This window comes from Haliotis asinina, chromosome 11 (assembly GCF_037392515.1).
Source record: "Haliotis asinina isolate JCU_RB_2024 chromosome 11, JCU_Hal_asi_v2, whole genome shotgun sequence".
NCBI classification, from domain to species: Eukaryota; Metazoa; Mollusca; class Gastropoda; order Lepetellida; family Haliotidae; genus Haliotis; species Haliotis asinina.
In genome coordinates this window covers 37700957-37726117 of record NC_090290.1, presented here as the reverse complement: position 1 = coordinate 37726117, position 25161 = coordinate 37700957, and the positions used below count along the sequence as shown (strand labels likewise).

The following is a 25161-nucleotide window of genomic DNA, read 5'->3' as shown; positions in this document are numbered from 1 at the left end:
TTTCTCTATAATGCTCATCGTAACCCCACGAGTCATTAAATTATGAATGGTCCTTAAGTACATGAAGGTACACTAAAATGTTATATACTCCCTTGTCAAGGAACTGTGTTGTACAGAAAGGTTGTATTTTCTTTTCAATATGTGCAGAGACTGAAGGGCCAGCCCCATCTAATGTCACTGTGACATGCCGAGGTCACTACTTCAGTCTGGAATGTCTTGACGCGGATGGCGAGGTCAAAACGCAGCCGGAATTTCTTCATCATCTGAAGGCCATTCGAGAGAAGTGTGACAAGATGCTTCCAGGACCAGCCATTGGGAACCTGACCACTGATGACCGCACGGAATGGGCCAAGGTATAGTGTAACCAAATTCGTCCAATATGTTATATCTCACTTTCATTATGTGAGTGAGTGAGTTTAGTTTTAGGCTGGGCTCAGCAATATTCCAGCCATATGTTGGCAGTTTGTAAATAATGGAGTCTGGACCAGACATTCCAGTGATCAACAGCATTAGCATCTATCTGTGGGATACGATGACATGTCTCAACCAAACCAGTGAGTCTGACCACCCAACCCCGTTAGTTGCCACTTACAACAAGCAAGGGTTACTGAAGATCAGCTCTAACCCAAATCTTCATGTTTCAGGAATACCTGAGCTTCTGCAAAATATATGCTATATTCAAACTCCAATGGATAGTTTTGTTATGGTTCACCAGAATTGTTTAGTGGAAACAGCATCTGCCTGAAGAGATGAAGGGTTAAATCCAAACTGCTTCATACCAAAATACAGTAACAGGTGGTGTTTGTCACCCTGCATAGTTCTGGAGAGGGACAGTTGGGTAGCCTAGTGGTTAAAGCATTGGCTCATCATGCTGTATGCCCGGGTTCGATTCCCCACATGGGTACAATGTGTGAAGCCCATTTCCGGTGTCCTCGCCGTGATATTGCTGTGATATTGCTGAAAGCGGCATAAAACTAAACTCATGTAATTGTTCACTCTATAGTTCTGGACATTAAGGTGATTAAACAAACACTGGTTGGCTCACATTGCTTTGGACTATGGACCTGTGAAGATGTTTGGAATTTAGCAATCCATGCATATTGACAGAGGTTGCTAATGACATTTGTGGTCAGACTCCTAGACTTGATTGATTATGTCCCAACTGCAATAGGTTGATGCTCATGTTCTTGATCACTGAATTATCAATGCACTTGATGTCGACAGCTGGATTGTCTCATCTGGACAGCCATCGTTTGATTCATATAGTTTTAATATTGCTGAGTGTGGATTAAACGTAAACACAAAAAACAAACAACCTCACCTCACCATCAAAATGGGCATGCAATAAAATAATTATGGAACACTGCATTGGTGCTTTTTACATCGCCAATCAAAACTCCCATCACAAAACTTTGCTGCAAATGTTTATTGTCTATGAGATGAAAAATAGCATAAGGTACTTTCATGCAGATCTAATTTAAGATTTGTAGCCTCAAATGAGAAAGCTATGTTTTCGAGTGGTTTGACAGTTTTTCTTGAACATTTGCATGCTTGGATTGAAGTTCAACCACTGGCCAAGCCACTAAAGCATTCAACCACTGACTCAACCAATGTATCAGCCACTGACTCAACCACTGATTCAACCACTGACTCAACCAGTGTCTCAGCCACTGACTCAACCAGCCACTAACTCAACCTCTTACTCAGCCACTGATTCTGCCACAGACTCAACCATTGACTCACAGAACCACTCACCACTGGCCAAGCCACTAACTCAACCACTGACCTCAACCTCTGGCCCAGCCACTGACTCAACCACCGATTCAACTACTGACTCAACCACTGTCTCAGCCACTGACTCAGCTCACTGACTGAACTACTGACTCAACCAGCCCCTGACCCAACCAGCAGCTGACTCAGCCACTGACTCAAACACTGACTCAACCACTCATTCAACCACTGACTCAACCAGCCACTGACTCAACCACTTACTCAGCCACTGACTCTGCGACTGACTCAGTCACCGACTCACAGAACCACTCACTCCACCACTTATACAATTGCTCACACAACCCATGTGTATTATTGTCAGATGAGGAGCCGTCTCATTGCCAGGAACCCAAAGAACTACGAGAACCTTGAGAAAATCCAACAGTCTGTATTCCTTATGGACTTGACAGACGAATCTCCAGCAGATGAGAGTCAGGTATGTGACACAGCCATGTTGTTCCACACTGAAGTAGAACTAGTGTAGCATCTAGATTTATCCTGAATCTTAATTTGTCATGGGCAATGGGTTAGTGTATGGGTATGATGTTCGTTTATCATGCTGAAGAGTGAATATTGTTGATTACTGTAAGAAATGTGTATAACCTTACATGTTCAGCCATTTCATCACTTTCTGCCCATGCTTATGATCATCGCTGAAGTAGTAAGCTTTTCCGACCAACATTGTTTTGAGCTTCAAACCACAAAATCTGACATGACCTCTAAGGTCTGAAACATTGTTTCAAGCTGTGTTGGCAGTGTATGAAATAAGGCCTGTCCAACTGATGGATGGTCTATATTTACAGCTAGCCAGCCCGACAGTCTGATGCAAAATTTAGACGTTCCATACATCTGAGTGAATTCTTGGTGTCTGGTCTGGTTAAATCCAGTTTGGGCTGGTATCATGTTAAAGTTACCAGCCCTGATGTCTGTCTGGGTTTTTGGCTTATTTCATACACTGGTATTGGAATAAATAAAATGCTAAACTACCACCAGGATCCACTGATTTTTCAAGCACCTCTCAGGCTTTCATTTAAAGGTATGCAGATTAGTGTGACAAATCAGCATGTAAATTTAGTGCTGCGTACACAATTGACAAATATCTCCAATTCAATGTTTTTTACTTTCAGCTGGCTTATCGGGGCCTTGGTGGAAATGCAGACAACAAATTCTTTGATAAATCCCTCAATATTTCTGCTCACAAGAACGGACTTTTCTGCTCCAACTGTGATGTAAGCATGGCAAGTTCTCCATAAATAAACATTCTACCATGACTTCAGTAAATACTGGATTGTGATTGGCTAATCAAAGTCATCCAGAGGTATATAATGACGTTATATACCACTGATTTTCAAACACATCATGTACTTGTTTAAAATCTGAATAACACGGTTATGGTAGAATGGAGATAAACGTATTGTGTTGGAAAATCAGCAGTATATAACGAAATTATAATAGCTCTAAATTTTGTATTTAAAACCTCACACTACCTGTTCTGTTTTAAATCAAATTTAGAGCTATTATAATTGCGTTATATACTGCTGATTTCCCAACACAGTATGTTTATCTCCTAATTACAAACTAAGTTGATCTGTCCGTTCAGTTGTTGACCTGAATCAACATTACTAACTTGACCTGTAAGACCTGAGTTAGAATTGGTTTACAGTATCCCAACCCAAGAGGTGATTTGGTGGTCAGACTCACTGACTTGGTTGACATGTGTAATCATGTCCCTGTTGCACAGATCGATGCTCATGCTGTTCATCTGAGGATTATCTGGTCCAGACTCAAGACCCGATTATTGTCACATCACCAGCTGGAATATTGCTGAGAGTGGCCTTAAACAACAGACCAATACCAATATGTTACCAGTTCAGTGACTGTTTTGTTCTACATGATCTGTTCTGCTGCAGCATGCTCCGTTCGATGCCATGGTGCTAGTTGCAAGCACATACTACGTCCACCTCAAACTGCAGGAGGTTGATGGCCAGTGGCAGGTGAGAGACTCTCTGAGATAGGACATTTATACGGGTTAGTGCACATGAAAAGTTTATGAGGAGCATGAGAAGTTCAGCAAGAAACATTCAGCAGTTTGATACAAGTGGGGTTAAATTAAGGTTGCAGTGGGTTAGGTTTTATGCCCTGTGATTTGGTTGAGTTTTCAGTTGTTCAGAACAAATTTTAATTTTCATGGTTTTATTCATGGACTAAATTTAAATTTAACATTTTGAACTAAAATAGTCTTGCATTTGGATCTTTCAGGCTCAGTGATTTGGTTGAGATTTCAGCTTGGCTGAAACAATTTGAATTTTCATGGCTTTGTTCATGAAATCTACTTAAATTTAACATTTTGTACAAATACATTTTTTGGTTGTGATCTTACTTTCCTATTTTGCCTTTAGCGTACTGACAAAGAAAGTATTTTTGACAAAACATGAAACTGACCCAGTCTAAGCAGAGTGTTACAAAGTTAGCAAATGGGTTGTTGACAGTCAGCTCTAGATAGTGGATTACCACCTGAGTGACCTTGACCTGGAGCTGCTATCTACCTTGTCTGGTATGTGTCATGGACTCTGTCCTATCGGGTGGTTTCTGTATAAAACTATGTCAGTCACCCAGTGTCACTGCATTGTCAAGTACCCTGTGACCTCATTTTAGTAGTCCATATGATATCGCTGCATAAAATAGGAATCCATTCTTTGAAATAATGATGAGTGTGGAAATAAAAGTTTTGATAACATGTTTCACCTGTGATATCAGATATTTATCTTAGCCTTGTAAAAGTGGATGATGGCAGTGTATAAAATGAGGCCTGTCTGACTGCCCGAGAAGGGCTAGATTTCAGAAGGAGGGTCTAAGTTTACAGCGAACCATCCTGGTGGTCTGGTAAAATTTTAGATGTTCCATATACAGAAATACATCTTGATGTCTGGTCTTGTTAAATCATCCACTTTGGGTTGGTAACAATTTGAAGTTACCAGCCCTGATTTCTTCCTGGGTTTTGGCTTATATCATACACTGATGATGGACCTTAGAAATATATGAGGGACAAAATCAGCATGTACCTGAAGGCCTTTATTAAAGTGGCAAAACTAGTATAAAGAGGGGAAACTATCTTACAACTCATTTTGAGCCGAAAGAAAACCTTTCTAAGCTGCACAGTGTAAGCAGAATCTTTTGTACACTTCTCCTGAAATCATGCAGGTTGAAATATTCCAGTGGCCATAATCAGTCATATTTTTGTACACCCCTCAAACTAGTGTATGTACTAGGTTACAGGCCAATCTGGCTTGGACAAATCTGTTCACCAAACTATCTCCCCAAGTATCTCATGCTGTAATTCAGAGTTAATACATGTTTACTCACATATTATCTAAAGGCACTATGCCACACCACATTTTTCTGAAAATAATGCATTTCTCAAAAACATACTAACTATCAGCCTTCAGGGAAGCTAGCATAAAATATATTTAAAAGAAATACGTATTTTGGTTACAATTTTAAATTATGAAGTGTAAATGAATTAATGCAACCTTACATTAAATCAACTCTTGAGCTGTGGTCAAAACATTATTTCAAGTGAAACCCATAGAGTTGTCCCGTGGAATGCTCTTTACGAATAGCTTGTGAATGAAACCAGTGAGGCAAACACAGACAATACCGAAGTTTTCGATGTATGGAGCAATCATTTACATTCCATAAATGGGAAGTGATGTTAGTGTGTAAGCTTTTTCGCCTTGAAGTTTGAATTATCGATTTCATGCACGTCGAAAGATATAATAAATCTTTTATTGTTTCAGTAGGAAGATTAAGTGAGTGAATATGCCCCCAGTATGTGGACTGTAGTCCAAAATAGTGTAGAAAATATGTGACACTGTGCCATAAAGGTGTGTTCACAATATGTATGGTATAGGGTACAATATTTTGCATTCAATAAAATTATCATCATCTTGTGGTAGGTTCCCTTCATACTCCTAGGCCAAATGTAGAGACAGCATCAAAATCAGGTAACATGATACCCCCAACCTTATCACCCATACTGCACAACTTGACCATGTAGAACACCAGTGTTAGTCACTGTCCAGTTGACCATATGGTTGATACTCATGGAGTTTGTTTATGAACATGATGACATGTTTCATCAGTGGACTGAACCCAGTTAGCTTTTAATAGCCTGATACCTCCTGTGGCTAGTTCCATATCAACAAGAATTTTTGGAGGGTGAGAAGTGTTATACTAATTACTGAATAACATGTGATGATGAGAGAACCTAAAAGATAAGGACTTTTCTAGCATTTGACCAAGGACTGTTCAGAGTTTATACATGTATCCAGTGTATTGGGTGTATTGATCACATGGTGCTGTGAATCGTTCATTACAGGGAAGCACGGCTGTGAGACAGTTTCCTCCCGCTGAAGAACTCAAGTTTGACCTTGACGATGTTCTCCAACAGAAAATCAAGAGCACCAGAGACGCATTTAGAGAACTGGTATGTAGAGATTCAGTTAAAAGATCTTGAGAAATGAATTACCATGGTTATGTATGTCATTAGAAGACTTTGTTTGGTTTTAATCTGCTTGTACACCCAAAGACAATTTGAATAATGGGGTGTATTTCGTAATCAGAAGGCTCAGAATTCACCGTGCAGAGTTGTGTCCCTTAGATGTTTCTGGAACAGCTCATCAGGATTCATGTTGATTGTTTTATTACTTAGTTGATGAGTAGTGATTACATGGATTCTAATGAATTAACATTAATTGTGTTGTTTTTGTTCCATTGAGTATATGTGTATATATCTGATGTTAAATCTTGCTTGACAACGGTATGTGGAGGTTATGAGTCTGTGTGACGTTGTAGGCATGAATGAATGATGTGTGGTAAGTAGAGTTGTGCGGATGTACACCTCTATAGGTACATGAATCGAGATAATAAGGTTATAGTGTATATGAATAATGCACTTCCCACTTCTAAATTGCCACTCAAGGAACTGATATAACTGAATCTGTTTGTTTATTTATTGATTATGATGTGGTGTTAAGTCTTTTCCAAAGTAATATCATGTTGTCAGTCTACTCAAGTATTGCTGGAGGTGTGCGGGCATGTTTTGACAAAGTTCAGGCTGAGGCATGAGACATGACGCAGTTGCTTTCTTGTTCACCCTCTTTTGAAAGAAGTGCCCTTTTGGCATGATCTCTGCTACAAAAACCATTGATAGGCACTCTCAACTCACTCACTCACTCACTCACTCACTCACTCACTCACTCACTCACTCACTCACTCACTCACTCACTCACTCACTCACTCACTCACTCACTTTTTAATATATTCATTCTTTTCCTGATAGTGTGCCACAGTGGAGGTTCAGACAGGGCTGTTTACAGACTATGGTAAGGAATACTTGAAGTCTGTCAAAGTTCACCCTGACGCTCATGTACAGATGGCGCTGCAACTCACCTACTACAGGAAGTACAGAAAGTAAGTGTCCTGTGTCCTACATTGTTCCTGGAATGGTTTAAACACACCTGTAACTGAAGGACCAACCATTATGTTTCAGAGATCAAATCTAAATCACTCTTTTCTTGCACAACCTGTACTGATGTTCTCATTTAAAAATAATCACATGAAATTAACCAAATAGTTGTAGTGTATTTGACATAGCCATATAGTCATGCTGGGAGTTACCTCCCCTTGTGTACTCTTGTGTTTTGAAGATAAAAGAGATCTGGCCAAGCACATGGTCGGCAGACACCATTGTTTGCCATGCTTCTTGTTCAGAATAGTGTTCTTGTTTACTAAGCAAAAACAAAACATGTAGTCTGTCTATGTTGTTTAAAGCTGCACTTGGCAATATTTTAGCTGGTTTGTAAATAATTAAGCCTGGACCACACAATCCAGTGACTGACATCCTCCATCTAGGTATTGGAGACATTGGCACCAAGTCAGTGAATCACATTAGACAAGCAAGGAGTGAGTGAGTGAGTGACTGAGAGAGTGACAGAGAGAGTGAGAGATTTTAGCACTTCAGGACAGCAATGTCAGGTCATGGGCTACACGCATTTTACCCATGTGGGTAACTGAACCTGGGCCTTCCGCGTGACAAATACTCACCTGGACCTGTTACTGTACATACCTTACACGATGAAAGTGTCATTGCTGTCATAACTGTACAGGAAGTGATATACAGTGTGTCACCATTGTTATAAACATCTTGTCATTATTGATGTGAGACAAAGTCTTTCTGCACAGTTTGGCTTTGTTTAGGATATCAATCTGACACACACATACATTGTCATGTTCAAATCTTTGTATATTTCATTTCTTTGTTACTTTTGATATGGTTATTGAATCATGAAATGTTCATTACCCAGACCTGCACCAACATATGAAACGGCAACAACTCGTCGGTTCTACCATGCTCGCACTGAGACAATGAGGTCGTGCACTGTGGAGGCGATCGACTGGTGTAAATCCATGCTGGATCCACGTGTCAGTGTAAGTATCAACCTGAACTGATTTAGTATGTCCCCAGTAGTGATGTGCAGATGATTGAAAATAATTGAAAATCAGTTGTAAGGAGGATTAAAAATCTATTGTAAAATACACATTTTTTATTAATCATAATTTTGTTATCCCCCACAGTGTGTTTTGCTCAGGGTATTAAATTGGACTTGGTGTGTCTGTGCACATTAGTCTTTTTCGAAGCAGATCTTTAAAACCATGCCCCACTGACTACCTGGTATGAGACAGCCAGATTCTCAAATTCACCTGCTGGATGGTCGGGTTAAAACTGAGATACGTATATGAAAATATTCATAATATTTCAGTATAATAAATCATTATTAATTTTACTTGTAAAAATAAATGATGAATTCCATTTGGATGATAATCTACATCGCTTGTCAAACCTAAATTCTATGGGGGCAGGTAAGATTTGGTCAGGACTGGCTAATTTTAAAAAATTACATCTATCCACCCCAGTGGTCTGGCTGAATTGTTTTGGAGTTTCATACGCTGACATTTTGTGCAGAGATGCCAACCCCAGATTGTTGCAAATAATACTTTCAAGCATCAAAATTACTGGTTTGACTACAGAATTTGTAGTCAACTAAATGCTTGAAATCGTGGTGGATTCTGAGAAATATAAAATGAGACTAATCAAGAGTGAAGCTTTAAGTTCATATATTCAGATTTCCACATCATCAGTGTTAATCTTCTTTTCATCGTCTGTTTTTGGCGAAAATGTATGTAGTTTGAGGCTAAAATTTGTAGCGATTACAATAATATCATAGATGTTGGCATCTGTAAGTTGTATGTTAATGCCAGTTCACTCTAACAATAACCATCTGAAGCCTTGATTGGATTTTTCACTTTACTGTTACCATGGTTACAGTCCCAGAAGCGCCTGCAGCTGTTTCTGCGAGCTGCGTCACGACACCAGCAGCTGATGGGTGAGTCTCAGGAAATGAATGGATGTGACCGGCACCTGTTTGGCCTCTACTTGACAGCAAAGGAGGAAGGGCTGCCCATACCAGATATCTTCACAGATGCCACTTTCTTCAAGAGGTACACTTTTTGAATGTCGTTTATGTGTTAATGTATGTGTACTTGAGAGGTGTGCATGTGCTAGGGGCATCAGTGATGTGAGTGAGAAACCATGTGCCAGCCAAAATGGTTTTGTTGGTGGTCACTTGAGCGAATGGAATGACGTACATGTGCTGGCAATTTTGATTTGGTATTTTATTACCAAAAGGCTGACTCATCAATTTCAATTTTTGCTGTTTGTCCCCAACCGCAACGGGGAATAGGGGACTGTGTATTCAGCAGTGTCTCTATGTTGGTATGTCTGTGTGTAGGTCTCGATTCTTGTTAACGTGCTATTTCATGAACTGTTTTACTGAATGTCTTCAAATTTGGTGACAGCCAACATGCAGGATTATGCGGACAGCTGTCGATTTGGGTGACCTAGACCTTATTTTCAAGGTTACCATGACTCTTTGACCACTTTTCAAACTCTTGTTCACATGATATCTCATAATATCACAGAGAGCACTTGATTTTGGTGACCTTGACCTTATCTTAAAGGTCTCCCTGACTCTTTGACCACTTTTCAAACTCTGTGTTAATGCGATGTCTCACGAACTGTTTTACCCTTGACCATAATTTCAAGGTCGCTATGACCCTGACCACTTTTCAAACTCTCGTTAACACGATATCTCATGCACTGTTGTACCCAGTGTCTTCAAGTTTGGTGACAGCCTACATTTGGGGATTACCCAGACAGCAGTTGATTTTGGTGACATTGATCTTACTTTCAGTGTGACCAAGACACTTTGTTCACTTTTCAAACTTATGTTAACATGATATTTCGTAAACCATTGCAACCATTGTCGACAGCCTACATAGGGTGATTATGCAGATACCGGTCATTTCATGCATCTTGTGTGTGACCCAAAAGTAAAAAGTAGTGAATATGTTATGAATATTACAATCTTCTTTTGTGTCAAACACTTGTACATTTTGAAACTCCTAGGCTCATGGTGATGACAAAGATGTTGTAATGTGGTTTAGAAGAACGACTTCAGGTGTAGTGACAAATATTAAAATGGCCACCCAGCAGCCATCTTGAAATGTCACGATTATCCATAACTAAGCCATGTCTAGATGAATGATGTGAAATGTGAAGTGCTGAAGTAAGTTGAAAATTTCTGTTTGTAGGAGGCAAGTGGACAACGTCAATTACAACTGCTTAATCATCACAGTAACAAAAATACCGTTATTAATATCTCCTATATTTTCAGAATCCTAAACACATTATAAGTTATCACATCGTGTCGAGGGAACTATGCGGTTTTATCAGTCCCGAGTAAGGATGCATTCCCCGAACATTACAGCTGATTAATAGTCAATGGCAAATCAAAAAATGTTTTATGTTTCAAGAATCGTCAGTAGGAACCCGTGAAGATCCGGGATAGAACTGATTTTCAGCAACCCACTCTTGTAAAGGTGAAAAATGGGATCTGCTGGTCAGGCTTGCTAATTTGGATGACACATATCATCTTCTCCCAAGCACATAGATTAATGCTCATGATATTGATCAATGGATTCTCTGGTGCAGATTTGCTTGCTTACATACATCATACAGCTGGAATATTAGAGTGAGGCATAAAACTAAACTCACTCATAATAGGGTAGTCACAATGTTCGTTGGATCAAGTGTCATGAGAAAGATATGTACTGTCAAACAACATCAGTGACTAGTTGGGGTGAGATTGTCCATTATGTGTATAAAGTGATCCCCTTAACAGCCCCTCATTTTAGGTAGCCTCTAGCCTCTTTCATGTTGATGGTAGTAAGGGGACACCATTTTCCTTCTATCAGTGATAGTGTCCTACTATGAATGCATGTATTTGGGCTTCACTCAGGTGCTGGTACACTCCTCTGTAACTAAAACACTGTTTCACACAGTATTAACCACTCGTTCACCTTTTCAATGGCTCAGTATTACACTCAATAATTACATTACAGGGCCCCGTTTCACAAAACTCTCATAGGCCTAAGATCTCTTAACTTTTCTTGTAGCATATGCACCTCCTATGTTACAGTACGCCAGGTGCAAATGCTACGAGAAAACTTACGACATCTTAGGCTTACGAGAGTTTTGTGAAACGGGCCCCAGATCAATCGAACAGAAAAGTAAAGGAAATTTAATGTTTGAAATTTTCAGTGGTGGTGGAGGTAATTATGTGTTGTCGACAAGCAGTATCGGCTACACCACTGTGTATGGCGGAGTGTCCCCCATGTGCAGAAACGGGTACGGCTGCTTCTATAGGATGGCTTCCAATGAGTAAGTACACGACAGCTTCAAGCAACATGTATTATTTTATAAACATTTATCAATGTAAATTAATAACTAAACTGTCGATAGTCACAGATACTATCGATTCATCGATGGGTTTTCGTGTCTACCATTGATTAATTGTGACTGGAGATAGTTCGATGCATCATTAGAGCAGTATAACTCACTCTCCATCTTTTCATTGGTCCCCTGGGTCCAATATGTGTGAGTCTCGGCCAACAATATACAAAATATGAATCCCATGACACTCAGTATCCAGACTGTTTTCAAGACTGTTCTGTCTTTGTTGCCAAGCAGTTGAAACATAAGTGATCCAGTTGAAGAGCTGGGGCTTCTTTCAGGGAGCAACCTTTACTAAGGTTAACATTAACTCCCATTCTTTACCACTGCACTAAGGTTAGCTTAGTGACTTGCGATCACCTTAGTGCTTTGTAAAAGGAGGCTGTGGTCCCCATGCACAATGCAATCTCTGTGCTATTATGATTGTAACTCCTATGCTATAGCGAAGCCGTAAGATGACTGCAATACTAAGACTGCCTGGTGCAAGTGGACCCTGGTTCAATTCCAACATTAGTTCAAGCTGTATCTACATGATTTTGCAGGAATGTTGCTAAAAGTGTCGTGAAACTAAACCTCAGTCACTCATTCTTGCAGAATCGGCACTTTCATGTCCTCCTGGGTAGAGGATGAGGAAACTAGTGCCAAGGAATTCACCCAGGACTTTCACCAGACTCTCCGGGACATGCAAGCATTGCTGGACCACCGTTCAACATCTGCCAGGTTATAGGGGACACCTGGCCGTTTCCACTTCGTAATGATGATTAGCGTAAGTCCCATGAGGCCTTATTATACTTGTGGTGGTGTGTGGAACAAGATCCGAGAGATCCATGTCTCACAGCATACACTGAGTATAATTGCCAGGAGTAGGACTAATGGACGTGAACTTTGTTCATTCTGGTTGGTCAAAGTGTTAGGTAGTTATTTTATCAAGATTTGAAATTATCAAAAATATGAATGGTGCTGAATTGTCCATAGGAATGATTGATTCATGAAGAATTAGACAAATGTCTCTGTGAAATGTTAATTTATCATGTTTATTATATCTAGGGCTCAGATAAAATTCAAAATCGACTTTTTGGTTGACTAGGGAACACTTTTTCGCTCTGCAGTCTTCAAACTTTTACCTTTTAACTTTTTATAAGATCCTGTATGACAGGGTAGGGAGCAGGGTAGGGTTGGGAGGGTTGAGTTGGGTCAGTTGTTACTTGGAAGGTTAGAACACAATTTTAGATTTTTTACTTTTAGATCTTTTAATCATTAAGATTTTTAAAACATGCTTATCAGAATCATTGCCTTCTTCCTTCATTTTTAGATGATAAGAGAGCGAATTTTATGGTGAGTGGTTTGTTATTTCTGTAAAAAAGTATAGTAGCCAGCCAAAAAGGACAAACTAATTTTCAGTTGATTGTTGGCTCTGTTTAGAATGTATGCGTGTATCCCCTTTATGTGTGCCTTCATTACAAGATCAGGTGTCACAAGTATTACCTATAGCATTTCCTTGGGTCTTCTTCCAATACATGTCCGGGGCGGTGGTTTAGGCTTATGTAAAAATTTCACGCTGATTTCCAGACACAAAAACTTCAAGAATTTTGAAAATATTAAAATCAATAATACATAATAATACATATTAACATTTCATGATTATTGCTTAGATAGTTGTATACATGTACATTTTTGGAATAGGCACTGACCTGCTTGCCCAAGGCTATTAAAAATCTAGTTGGGCCTGTAAATCTCCACAGTTGCTCCCCTGATTGACTAGTGAATTTTCGTGGGGAAGTTTTTCAAATATATCACTTTCTCTGACTTGTTAAGTTAAAATACAGTTTTAAATCATGCAAGATTATGGCCTGATAAATGATGGTATTTTGCCTTTGTAATCTTTTGCTTAATTTCTACATTCAAATTTTGGGCTAGTGTATTATCTTGTGGGCTTGTAACTTTCGGGCAAGCTAGCAAGCAAAATTTGGGAACTATTTAACACACTGCGCTGAAGTCCTAGGTTCGATTCCTTACATGGTTACAATGTGTGTCCCCAACACGAAATTGCTTCAGCACATATAGATGTATCTGTGAAATCTCCAGTACATTCCAGCCTCTTATAGATACCAGGGCCTGTGCTCTGTCTTTTCCAGCGATGGCAATAGGAAATTTTTTTCTCAGCTGAAAATAGTATTGTAGCATCGAATGAGGTGTTCAGGGGCATCAACGGATTTAGCCAATTCATAGAATTGATCATTTTGAAATAAAACTGGTGGAAATCCATAAATTCTTTTCAGAATCGCCATGCAATTGAAAGAAACTGAAGTCGTGCCTCTTCAGGATTATTGAGCCCCAAATAGAGGCTGACTCCATAATTTGAAAAAATTAGGACCCTTATTCACTTACAGCATGTAATAATATATTGACAGCAATAAACAAGGCTCAGTGCCTCCAGTGTACTGACTATCACAGGTCATCGGTTCAACAGTTTGTGCTATATTTAGAGGTGAATGCTACGCTCCTACCACTGTGTATTACTATTGCGGTTACAAGGCCTTTGGAATGGTTAAGTCTGTTTCGGTTCGGTACATGAGATACAATCATGTAGAAAAATGACCAGTGCCAAACCACAGTTGAAAATCATGCAGGTTCAACACTCGTTCATTGATAGCCATCTGTATATACATAATGTGAATACACATCATGGAAAGAGTGTGGCACCTAGGACGTATTGTTTGTTGTTGAATAACATGGAGAAAAAAGTAATCTTAGTTATTTTGAAGGAACAAACCTTTCATTTTATTATTTGATAGAAATGACGGTATGAAATCTGAAAATGCTGAAATCTTTTTATTGCATTACAGTATACCGAACCAAAGCCAAATGCTGTGGTTCTACTAATACCGAGATGTACCATTTCACTGTAGTGATTTTAACACACACATAGGCGCCAAGTAGGAAGAAATATGGTACTCACTTGCTGCTGCCCAACATAATGCCACACCTGTTTAACCTTACCATTCCTGTTAGAAATATACTGACCAGCAAAAGAAATGCAAATCTGGCTTTTTTGTCCATTTTTTTAAAAAAAAGACAGAAACATTATCACATACTTTTATGAGATTTCAGTTTTTTAAACTGGCATTGCCTTTACTGTTCAGTATATTATCTTGTTGAAAATCATGATCTCAGGTTTAACATAAGAATGTAAGCAAGTGTTTGAATGCATATCATTTGTTATTTACGTATAGTTGCAGGAATTGATGTTCTTATGTGTGTTTCTCCATTTTCATTGTATTCAAACATCATCAAACATCTTATGCAATTTTTGAATCATTTTCAAGTAAAAAATTCCCAAGTATTTCTTTAATTGGCTTAGAACTTTGATGTTAAGTTTAAACCTATTTGAGAAATGAAACCCTTATACAGTATGGTTATAAGGTTGATAGTGCTAGTAACACTTATTGTAGTCAGTTTGTTTGCTGGTTATTTATCTTGTAGTGCTGTGGAGTGTTCCTGTATTTAATTTGATTTTAAATTTATGTTTTGGTTAGCTTTTATCAGTATCGTCCCATCATACCATAGTCTTCAGTAGATTGATATTTGCATCGTCAGGGCCTAGATTTTCGAAGTGCTCTTATCACTGAAGATAATCATAAGTTTTGGTTAGCTTTTATCAGTATCGTCCCATCATACCACAGTTTCCAGTAGATTGATATTTGCATTGTCAGGGCCTAGATTTTTGAAGTGCTCTTATCACTGAGATAGTCGTAAGTTTTGGTTAGCTTTTATCTGTATCGTCCCATCATACCATTGTCTTCAGTAGATTGATATTTGCATCGTCAGGGCCTAAATTTTCAAAGTGCTCTTATCACTGAGATAGTCGTAAGTACCATACATTAACGTTAACTTATTACCATCTTATATCAAAAATTAGCGCTAAGAGAGCTTAGAAAATCTAGGCCCATATCAACTGTGGAACAGACAGCATCCTGTTTTCATGCAAGTCAAAACTGTTAGGTATAAAACTAATTTGTTCTCAGTTATCAGCAGGTAACACAACTGTGTCACATAATACTTGTAATATACGACTCAAAGGTTTAAAGGGATAGAAGGTAATTTCATGCTGTGCCATAATTTGACCAGAACTTATTGAATTCCAGTGATTCCATTGCATAGGATGCTAAATATTGCACGATGTTCTCTGAAATGTAATATTTAGGTTAAAAGATTTTATTTAAACCAATTTGATTTTGCTGAAATCTCAGCACTCATCCCCTGAAAATATTGTGGTTGCTTCCTTCGGTAGTATGAATTTACATAGTAGGATACAGTGATCTTGTTTTATATTTTATTTTGCAACCTATATCTCAGTGTTTTGCGACAAGGCATTTGAAGCAGTTGACAGTAGTGTGAATATGTTTTCCTCTATATGCATATACAGCTTCCAAGTTTTACATAGCTCAATTACTACAATTTGAAAATTAATTATTGTTATTATTCAACTTTTATTATTAATTTAAATTTGACATTTAGCACTAGTTTTCTTGTATTTCACAACACATGCTACTGAATCTTGTTACTTCTATATTAAGTGCTCAAAGATTAATTAATAATGTAGCATTATTGTCATATGGAAGAATCCGGTGTTTCTAGATTTCTTTTAAGGAGTATATGAGTATCACCTTTTACCAAAGTAAGCGTTTCAGGGCATGATCTGAAATGTTTTTTTAAACATTTTTTCTCATCTACCAAAGAATCTTTCACCAAGTAAATAAAAAAATATTTCTAATTTTTCACTCAAACATTGTCATAAACATGACCAGTTACTAGTAAGACCAGGGATCGATTTAAGAGATGTTAAGAGGGGGTTCGGTGCATTTGATCATATTCCTGTGATGTAGTACCCATGAAACCACAGCATCGCAGAAACGCAGCTGATACCTGTTTACAAGAGCTGACACAGCCTGGACTTGTCTATAAGTAGCAGTGTTTCAGCACCATAGCTATTCAAAGTTGAGAAGAAAAATGAGCTGACATACTTATACTTGTAATGTTACTTTGTTAGATTTAATTTTTGTTGATATAATTTTTAAAAATTGACTTGCGTCTGGTACAACTTTGACTAATATTTAGCCTGCACTTTGTAATATTGGGTTGCACCAGTGCATGTGACAATGCACTAAATCAAACCTTGACAACACAATGAATAAGTGTTTCCTCAAAGAAACTCAGGGGTACTTACTCAATTTGAGGAAGCTCTTTCGATATGGGGCATGTTTTAATCGTGTAATTCATTGTACTTCCTGTAGACAAGTTTATTTTGTTTGTCTTCATGCAGCAATACCTCAACTCCACATGTAGCGACCATGAAGTATATTGACTAACTCTTCTGGGTTTAGATAGCATTCGGAATAACCACTGGCCCAAAGGCCCAGCACCTGTTGTTATTGTATCGGGCCGGCAGTTTCAAATATGTGCTGCAGGCCCTTATGACATTTAGTGAATTATCTGTTTGTTTTTTCAATGAGAATCTTAACCCATATTATTTTTAGTAACACTCAAGAACCATCCATGATTCATTGTGTTACAATAACTTAAAGTCCCACTTCCTGGTATTTCAGCGTTTTGTGCAGAGGAATGGCAACACCAGTCTTTACTAAAATTTATATTTCTCTCAGTGCCATAGTCTTTGCTGACTGATTTTGTAGAAACAGTGTGAAACTGTGTACAGTGCTGTGTATTTTGTTTTTATTGGTTTGACTTTAACCAAATGGGCCTGCATATTTCATTGATTCAGGGCCTGTAGATTTTAAAGCCTGCACGTAGCAGCAGGCCCTGATGTTTTTAATGTGTGGATGGAGTTTATGCCAAAGGATAATCAGTTTTCCTCAACCTGCAAGAAATGTGTGTAATGCAATGTAATGAAGATCAGATATGTTACTCCACTACACGAAGGTGACTTCACTAGATGAAGGATAATAGTTTCTGTACCAAATCATGTCAGCTTTCTAAAACAATGAATTGTATCTCATTGTCTCTTGCGATATGATTACCATTGAGAAATTTCTTTTTTCACAAACAATAAATTATTCAGACAAATACAACCTTGGTAGTTTTTGGGGATACAACATGTTAGGGACAGATAACATGGCCCTGAAAAACAACAGGGGTTTATAATATTTCCAACCATGCAAACAGGAAATAGCTCCCCTTTGATTATTTCCATTCAGAACTGGACGATTAGATTTGTCTTGGGAGTATTGGGGTAGCGTAGTGGTTAAAGCTTTCACACAACTTCATGAAGACCAATGTTTGATTTCCAACATGGGTATAATGCGTTATGCAAATTTCTTGTTCCCTGCCATAATATTGCTGGAATGTTGCTGTAAGTGGGGTAAAATGAAAAGCACTATTCGTCTTGAGTTACATTTAAGCTGCCATCAATGTTTTGCTTTCTTTAAGGACAATTCAGATTCCTTAAATGGGATTGGCTCATTAGATTCTTCAGCTAATGAGAAGTTGGTCAGTTTTTCACTCTGGGAAGTGCTGTAATGGAGTAAATTATCTGATTAAAATGACATTTTGCTATAAATGCAACTATTCTCGTGAAGCTACAGTAGGCGGTATACAGAGTTGCGCATGTAGAAGCTTTCGAGGTTTTGCTGTGTAAAATTCTTTGGTTATGTAGTTTTGGCAACAACAAATTGATTATTTATTCTGTAGACTGTGAGGCCACAGATGTTTTATGTCATTTTGAATATATTGTTTGTTTACACAGGATGTTTTGACAGATTTTCCTAGGTATCACTAGCTATCAGTAATTGTGAATTTAATGATTTTCTTTTTGTTTAGAGATTATTTAGATGATAATAGATCTAGTTAGACAGGTTAATCCATATATTTAACAAGGAGGGCATATACACTGAACAAAATTATTGCATGAATAATCTGGGAGATGGGTTTTCAGAAGAATGAGCAGACAATTTTATAAAAGTATCCTCCCAAATACTCATGCCATTAAATTTTCATTCAGTGTAGGTACTTGAATGATGCCCCGTGGTAGAAAAGGCTTTCAGTAACCCATCCTTGCCATAAAAGGTGATTATGCTTGTTGTAAGAGGCAACTAATGGGATTGGTGGGTCAGACTCGTTGACTTGGTTGACACATGTCATTGGTTCCCAGTTGCGGAGATCAATGCTCATGTTTTTGGTCACTGGATTGTCTGGTCCAGACTCGATTATTTACAGACCGCCGCCATATACATGTAGCTGGAATATTGCTGAGTGCGGCGTAAAACTAAACTCACTCACTCACTTGAACAATGCAAGCTGTAGACTGTTATTTTGTAAAATCAGCATTTTTACGAGGGAGAGTCCGGGGTGGTTTTATTAGTAGTTAATAAAAAATAGTTAGTTTGTTGTTGCCAATCTCTCTTACATGCCAAAGATACGAAGATAGAGCCAAAGTGACATTGTTCATCAAGGATATTGTGCTCATTTGCAATGCTATCTTACCTGTGCACCTATTAGATTATTTACACCTTGGTCCAGTATTGTTTCCATATCCCTGTGATTAGATATTAGTGATGTTGATTATGTGTATTTTGTTATTTTATACCATGTTGTATTCATGTAAATAATCGGCACAGTAATGCAAGAATGAAATGACCAGTGCATGTACGAAATTGTTGGGTATTTCTGCATCTAATAAACATAGTTTTCATTTATCTGTGTGACATTGTGTATCTTGTACATGACAGGTCACCATGTATCCCACTTGCGTTATATTGATGCTCATGCAGTTGATCACTGGAATGTTGGGTTGAAACTAAAATATACACAGTCAGAGGGATTTGCCTTTAGTCTTGTATTTGAGGGTCCCTGTGACTCATGCTCTAATTCAAAAGGGCCCAGGGCTTGCTGTCACAAAGCACTAAGATGATCGTAAGTCACTCAGGTAACCTTAGTGCAGTGTTAAAGAAAAAGGTTGCTTCGTGGAAATAGCCCCCGGACTACAAAATGACTACAAAATAAGAGTTTAAGACACTTAAATTTTGTGATTATTGCTGTTCCATTCTGTGATATTGTTGTCATTCAGCCACTGTTATTATATTGTGTATCATGAACATTACATAATTACGCTAATTAAATTGCAAATAGTACCATAACCTGGCTAGTAGCAGAGTCGGTGATAAGTTACATTTTTTTCACAAACGGTATTTGAACTCTGCGAATAAATTTCCTTATAATTGTATTTTTTATGCGTATAGGACCCAGGAGTTCGGGTTCTGTAAATCCCTGTAAGCGAGTCATTAACCAAGGTGCAAACACACTTGTCACATAGATTACGACTTAAGCACCCGTTAAACTGACATGGAAGTATTTTACCTCAGCTTCCCACACTCTGCGCATGCTATGAGAGGAAACTGTAGCAGGAAAATGTGAGGAAACTATAGTCCGTCTGGCCCAAAAGCGGACGAATGAATTGGAATCTACCTCGAAAACTCACGAACACATAATACTCAATGAAACGCTGATCATAATCAAAACATCAGACCAACTATAGGATCTTTATTTTCGGAATTTATGAGTGATTGAGTGAGGTTACTTTTACGCCGCACTCGCTAATATTCCAGCCATATGGCGGTGGTCTGTAAATAATCGAGTCTGGAACAGATAACCCAGTGACCAACAGCACGAGCATCGATCTGCGCATTTGGGAACCGATGACGTGTCAACCAAGTCAGCGAGCCTGACCACCCGATCCCGTTAGTCGCCTCTTACGACAAGCATAGTCGCCTTCTATGGGAAGCATGGGTTGCTGAATGCTTGTTCTACCCCGGCAATTTCACGGGTATCGGTATTGAAGTCTTAAAATAATCTGAAAAAGTGGTTTAACAAATATCAAATATGAACAAATATCATAAAAAAATAAAATATTTACACAGTTCACTACTTCTTACGAGAAAGGAGTCCAAAGAAAGGGACATCCAGGTGTTCGAGAGAGAATGGATACGGCACAGCACAGACTAGTGAATCAATGACTTTATCGGCACGTGTGCAAGTGCTTCCTGAACATCTGGCTGTCCTCTTCTCTGCACTCCTCCCTCGTAACATTTAGTGAACTGTGTCAATATCTTATTTCGCCCATGTGACAAGGTACATGTGGGTGTCTGTACTAGCCCAGACTAAGTGTGGAATTATAGTGCTAGCTCACTGAGATACCATGACGCGGCTTTATGAATACTCCACTCAGACACGTAAAACTGACTAAGAGACGACCGATCCTTGTTGGTAATGCCAAAGGCCAGGCAAGGAACAACAAGTATTGTAACGGGTTTTTTTATAATAGGACGCGGCCGGGATCGAACCCGCAGTCCTCCGCTCTCTGGGCGGACGCTCTAACCACTACACCATGGAGGCTACCTACTTTGTAAGTGGAACTCACCTACCAGGATGAGGCTACTGAGAGTTGTGTTGGTTTCCAGACACAATGACTTACGGAATGTTTAAGATACTCAAAACCGCAATCAGTTAATACCTTTCACGAGTATTGCTTCAATAGCTGCATGCTGCATAATGCTTTATGGAGTCTGTGTGTGGTAGTTGGTTAGTAGAAACCGCTCACCTCCTTTTCAGTATAAGTCGTTTGTAGGTGGGTGAGATGGTTTTACAGAGCTTTTAGCAATATTCCAACAATATCGTTTGTGAGCAGAAATGATTAGATCTTTGATCTTTGATCTTTGATCAAAGCTGTTGTTTATTCAGACTTAAGTTATTTGGTAAATACTGCCCAGGGCAACACGCTGTTCAGTTTATCCAGGGAGACTATATACAGATTAGATTGTAGATTATCCATCGCTGGTTTGTTCCACAGAGAGTCGAACGACTTTGGCAATCGAGAACATACTGCTTAGACTGCAGTTTTTGATCTAGAGATGCAGAGTGATCATCAAGTGGGCAGTGTTTGTGAACACAGTTGAAGAAATACTGATTGACCATATTCAGTGTGGAATCTATGACCCCAGACAACGTCACTGATTTAGGGGATAAACATCATGTGTTTGCTAACTTCCGGGTGTTATTGAGTATTTGAAGCTGGGGAATACATTTGGAACCGACGGTGCCACAATATGATCTGAATGACGTCGCCACTATTTGCTGTGTACAATTGTTTTGTTGTCGATGTTTCTACGTGTCAGTACGCAGCGAATAGCTTGCAGTTTCCGGGAATCGAATACCATTTGATCATGTTTTTCAACCAATCAGATTACAGAGCACAGTTACTTTTGGTTTACATTCACTTCAAACATGCTTCGCAAGAGTGAGTGAGTGAGTTTAATTCTACGCCACACTCAGCAATATTCCAGTTATAGGAAACTAGTGTACACGTAAATAATCAAGCCGGAATAGAAACTCCAGTGATCAACATCACGAACATCACTCTACACAAATGTGATATGATGACATGAGTCAACGAAGTCAGCGAACCTGACCACCCGATCCTGTTAGATGCCTCTTACGACAAACATTATTTACTGAAGGCCAGTTCTAACCAGGATCTTCACGGGTATATCTAAAGCGTTCGCTCATCACGCCGAAGACCAGGGTTGGATTCCTCATTAGGTACAATGTGTGAAATCCATTTCTGGGTCCCCCTGTCGTGATTTTGCTGGGTTGTAGCTAAAGGAGGCGTAAACCCTACTCCCAATACAATATATATGTGGCCTAACTCCCAAGACAACATATATGTGGCCTAACTCCCAACACAATATATGTGGCCTAACTCCCAATACAATATATATGGGGCCTAACTCCCAACACAATATATGTGGCCTAACTCCCAATACAATATATATGGGGCCTAACTCCCAACACAATATATGTGGCCTAAGTCCCAACACAATATATGTGGCCTAACTCCCAACACAATATATGTGGCCTAACTCCAACACAATATATGTGGCCTAACTCCCAACACAATATATGTGGCCTAACTCCCAACACAATATATGTGGCCTAAGTCCCAACACAATATATGTGGCCTAAGTCCCAACACAATATATGTGGCCTAACTCCCAAAACAATATATGTGGCCTAACTCCCAACACAATATATGTGGCCTAACTCCCAACACAATATATGTGGCCTAAGTCCCAACACAATATATGTGGCCTAAGTCCCAACACAATATATGTGGCCTAACTCCCAAAACAATATATGTGGCCTAACTCCCAACACAATATATGTGGCCTAAGTCCCAACACAATATATGTGGCCTAACTCCCAATACAATATATATATGCGGCCTAACTCCCAAAACAACATATATGTGGCCTAACTCCCAACACAATATATGTGGCCTAACTCCCAACACAACATATGTGGCCTAACTCCCAACACAATATATGTGGCCTAACTCCCAATACAATATATGTGGCCTAAGTCCCAACACAATATATGTGGCCTAACTCCCAACACAATATATGTGGCCTAACTCCCAATACAATATATGTGGCCTAACTCCCAATACAATATATGTGGCCTAACTCCCAACACAATATATGTTGGGCCTAAGTCCCAACACAATATATGTGGCCTAAGTCCCAATACTACATATATGTGGCCAAACTCCCAACACAATATATATGGGGCCTAACTCCCAACACAATATATGTGGCCTAAGTCCCAATACAACATATATGTGGCCTAACTCCCAATACAATATATATGGGGCCTAACTCCCAATACAATATATATGGGGCCTAACTCCCAACACAATATATGTGGCCTAACTCCCAACACAATATATGTGGCCTAAGTCCCAACACAATATATGTGGCCTAAGTCCCAACACAATATATGTGGCCTAAGTCCCAACACAATATATGTGGCCTAACTCCCAACACAATATATGTGGCCTAACTCCAACACAATATATGTGGCCTAACTCCCAACACAATATATGTGGCCTAACTCCCAACACAATATATGTGGCCTAAGTCCCAACACAATATATGTGGGGCCTAACTCCCAACACAATATATGTGGCCTAACTCCCAACACAATATATGTGGCCTAACTCCCAACACAATATATGGGGCCTAAGTCCCAACACAATATATGTGGCCTAACTCCCAATACTACATATATGTGGCCTAACTCCCAATACAACATATATGTGGCCTAACTCCCAACACAATATATGTGGCCTAACTCCCAACACAATATATGTGGCCTAACTCCCAACACAATATATGGGGCCTAAGTCCCAACACAATATATGTGGCCTAACTCCCAACACAATATATGTGGCCTAACTCCCAACACAATATATGTGGCCTAACTCCCAACACAATATATGTGGCCTAACTCCCAATACAATATATTTGTGGCCTAACTCCCAATACAATACATATGTGGCCTAACTCCCAACACAATATATGTGGCCTAACTCCGAACACAATATATGTGGCCTAAGTCCCAACACAATATATGTGGCCTAAGTCCCAACACAATATATGTGGCCTAAGTCCCAACACAATATATGTGGCCTAACTCCCAACACAATATATGTGGCCTAACTCCCAATACAATATATGTGGCCTAGCTCCCAATACAATATATATGGGGCCTAACTCCCAACACAATATATGTGGCCTAACTCCCAACACAATATATGTGGCCTAACTCCCAACACAATATATGGGGCCTAACTCCCAACACAATATATGTGGGGCCTAACTCCCAACACAATATATGTGGCCTAACTCCCAACACAATATATGTGGCCTAACTCCCAACACAATATATGGGGCCTAAGTCCCAACACAATATATGTGGCCTAACTCCCAATACTACATATATGTGGCCTAACTCCCAATACAACATATATGTGGCCTAACTCCCAACACAATATATGTGGCCTAACTCCCAACACAATATATGTGGCCTAACTCCCAACACAATATATGGGGCCTAAGTCCCAACACAATATATGTGGCCTAACTCCCAACACAATATATGTGGCCAAACTCCCAACACAGTATATGTGGCCTAAGTCCCAACACAATATATGTGGCCTAAGTCCCAACACAATATATGTGGCCTAACTCCCAATACAACATATATGTGGCCTAACTCCCAACACAATATATGTGGCCTAACTCCCAACACTATATATGTGGCCTAACTCCCAATACAATATATATGGGGCCTAACTCCCAACACAATATATGTGGCCTAACTCCCAACACTATATATGTGGCCTAACTCCCAATACAATATATATGGGGCTAAATATCTATACAATAACTTAGTAGCCGAATTCCATATACCATATACATATACTGTGTATAAACGTGTATATGCTGGTTCCAAAGGGTCTCCGTACATAACTTGAGAATGAATCCATTGAGTTTTATTTACCAGGTCGTCATAACATACACTTAAGTGTCTACACAAGCACGTCTTTCGCGATTTAATAATCCATC

At 39.1% G+C, this 25161-nt stretch overlaps 1 protein-coding gene across 1 annotated transcript in view; it reads left to right on the top strand.

Annotated features, from left to right (window-relative positions):
* The window catches only part of LOC137256008 (peroxisomal carnitine O-octanoyltransferase-like), a 34941-nt gene extending 15548 nt beyond the window's left edge, over positions 1–19393 (top strand). The window contains exons 6-16 of the mRNA XM_067793663.1: positions 148–353; positions 2093–2206; positions 2898–2999; positions 3681–3764; positions 6149–6256; positions 7112–7242; positions 8136–8259; positions 9158–9330; positions 11492–11611; positions 12278–12449; positions 12996–19393. Of these exons, the coding sequence (XP_067649764.1) occupies positions 148–353; positions 2093–2206; positions 2898–2999; positions 3681–3764; positions 6149–6256; positions 7112–7242; positions 8136–8259; positions 9158–9330; positions 11492–11611; positions 12278–12410 (1295 nt within the window). The 3' untranslated portion in view covers positions 12411–12449; positions 12996–19393. The remainder of the gene's footprint in view (positions 1–147; positions 354–2092; positions 2207–2897; positions 3000–3680; positions 3765–6148; positions 6257–7111; positions 7243–8135; positions 8260–9157; positions 9331–11491; positions 11612–12277; positions 12450–12995) is intronic.
* Positions 19394–25161: the final 5768 nt, after the last annotated feature.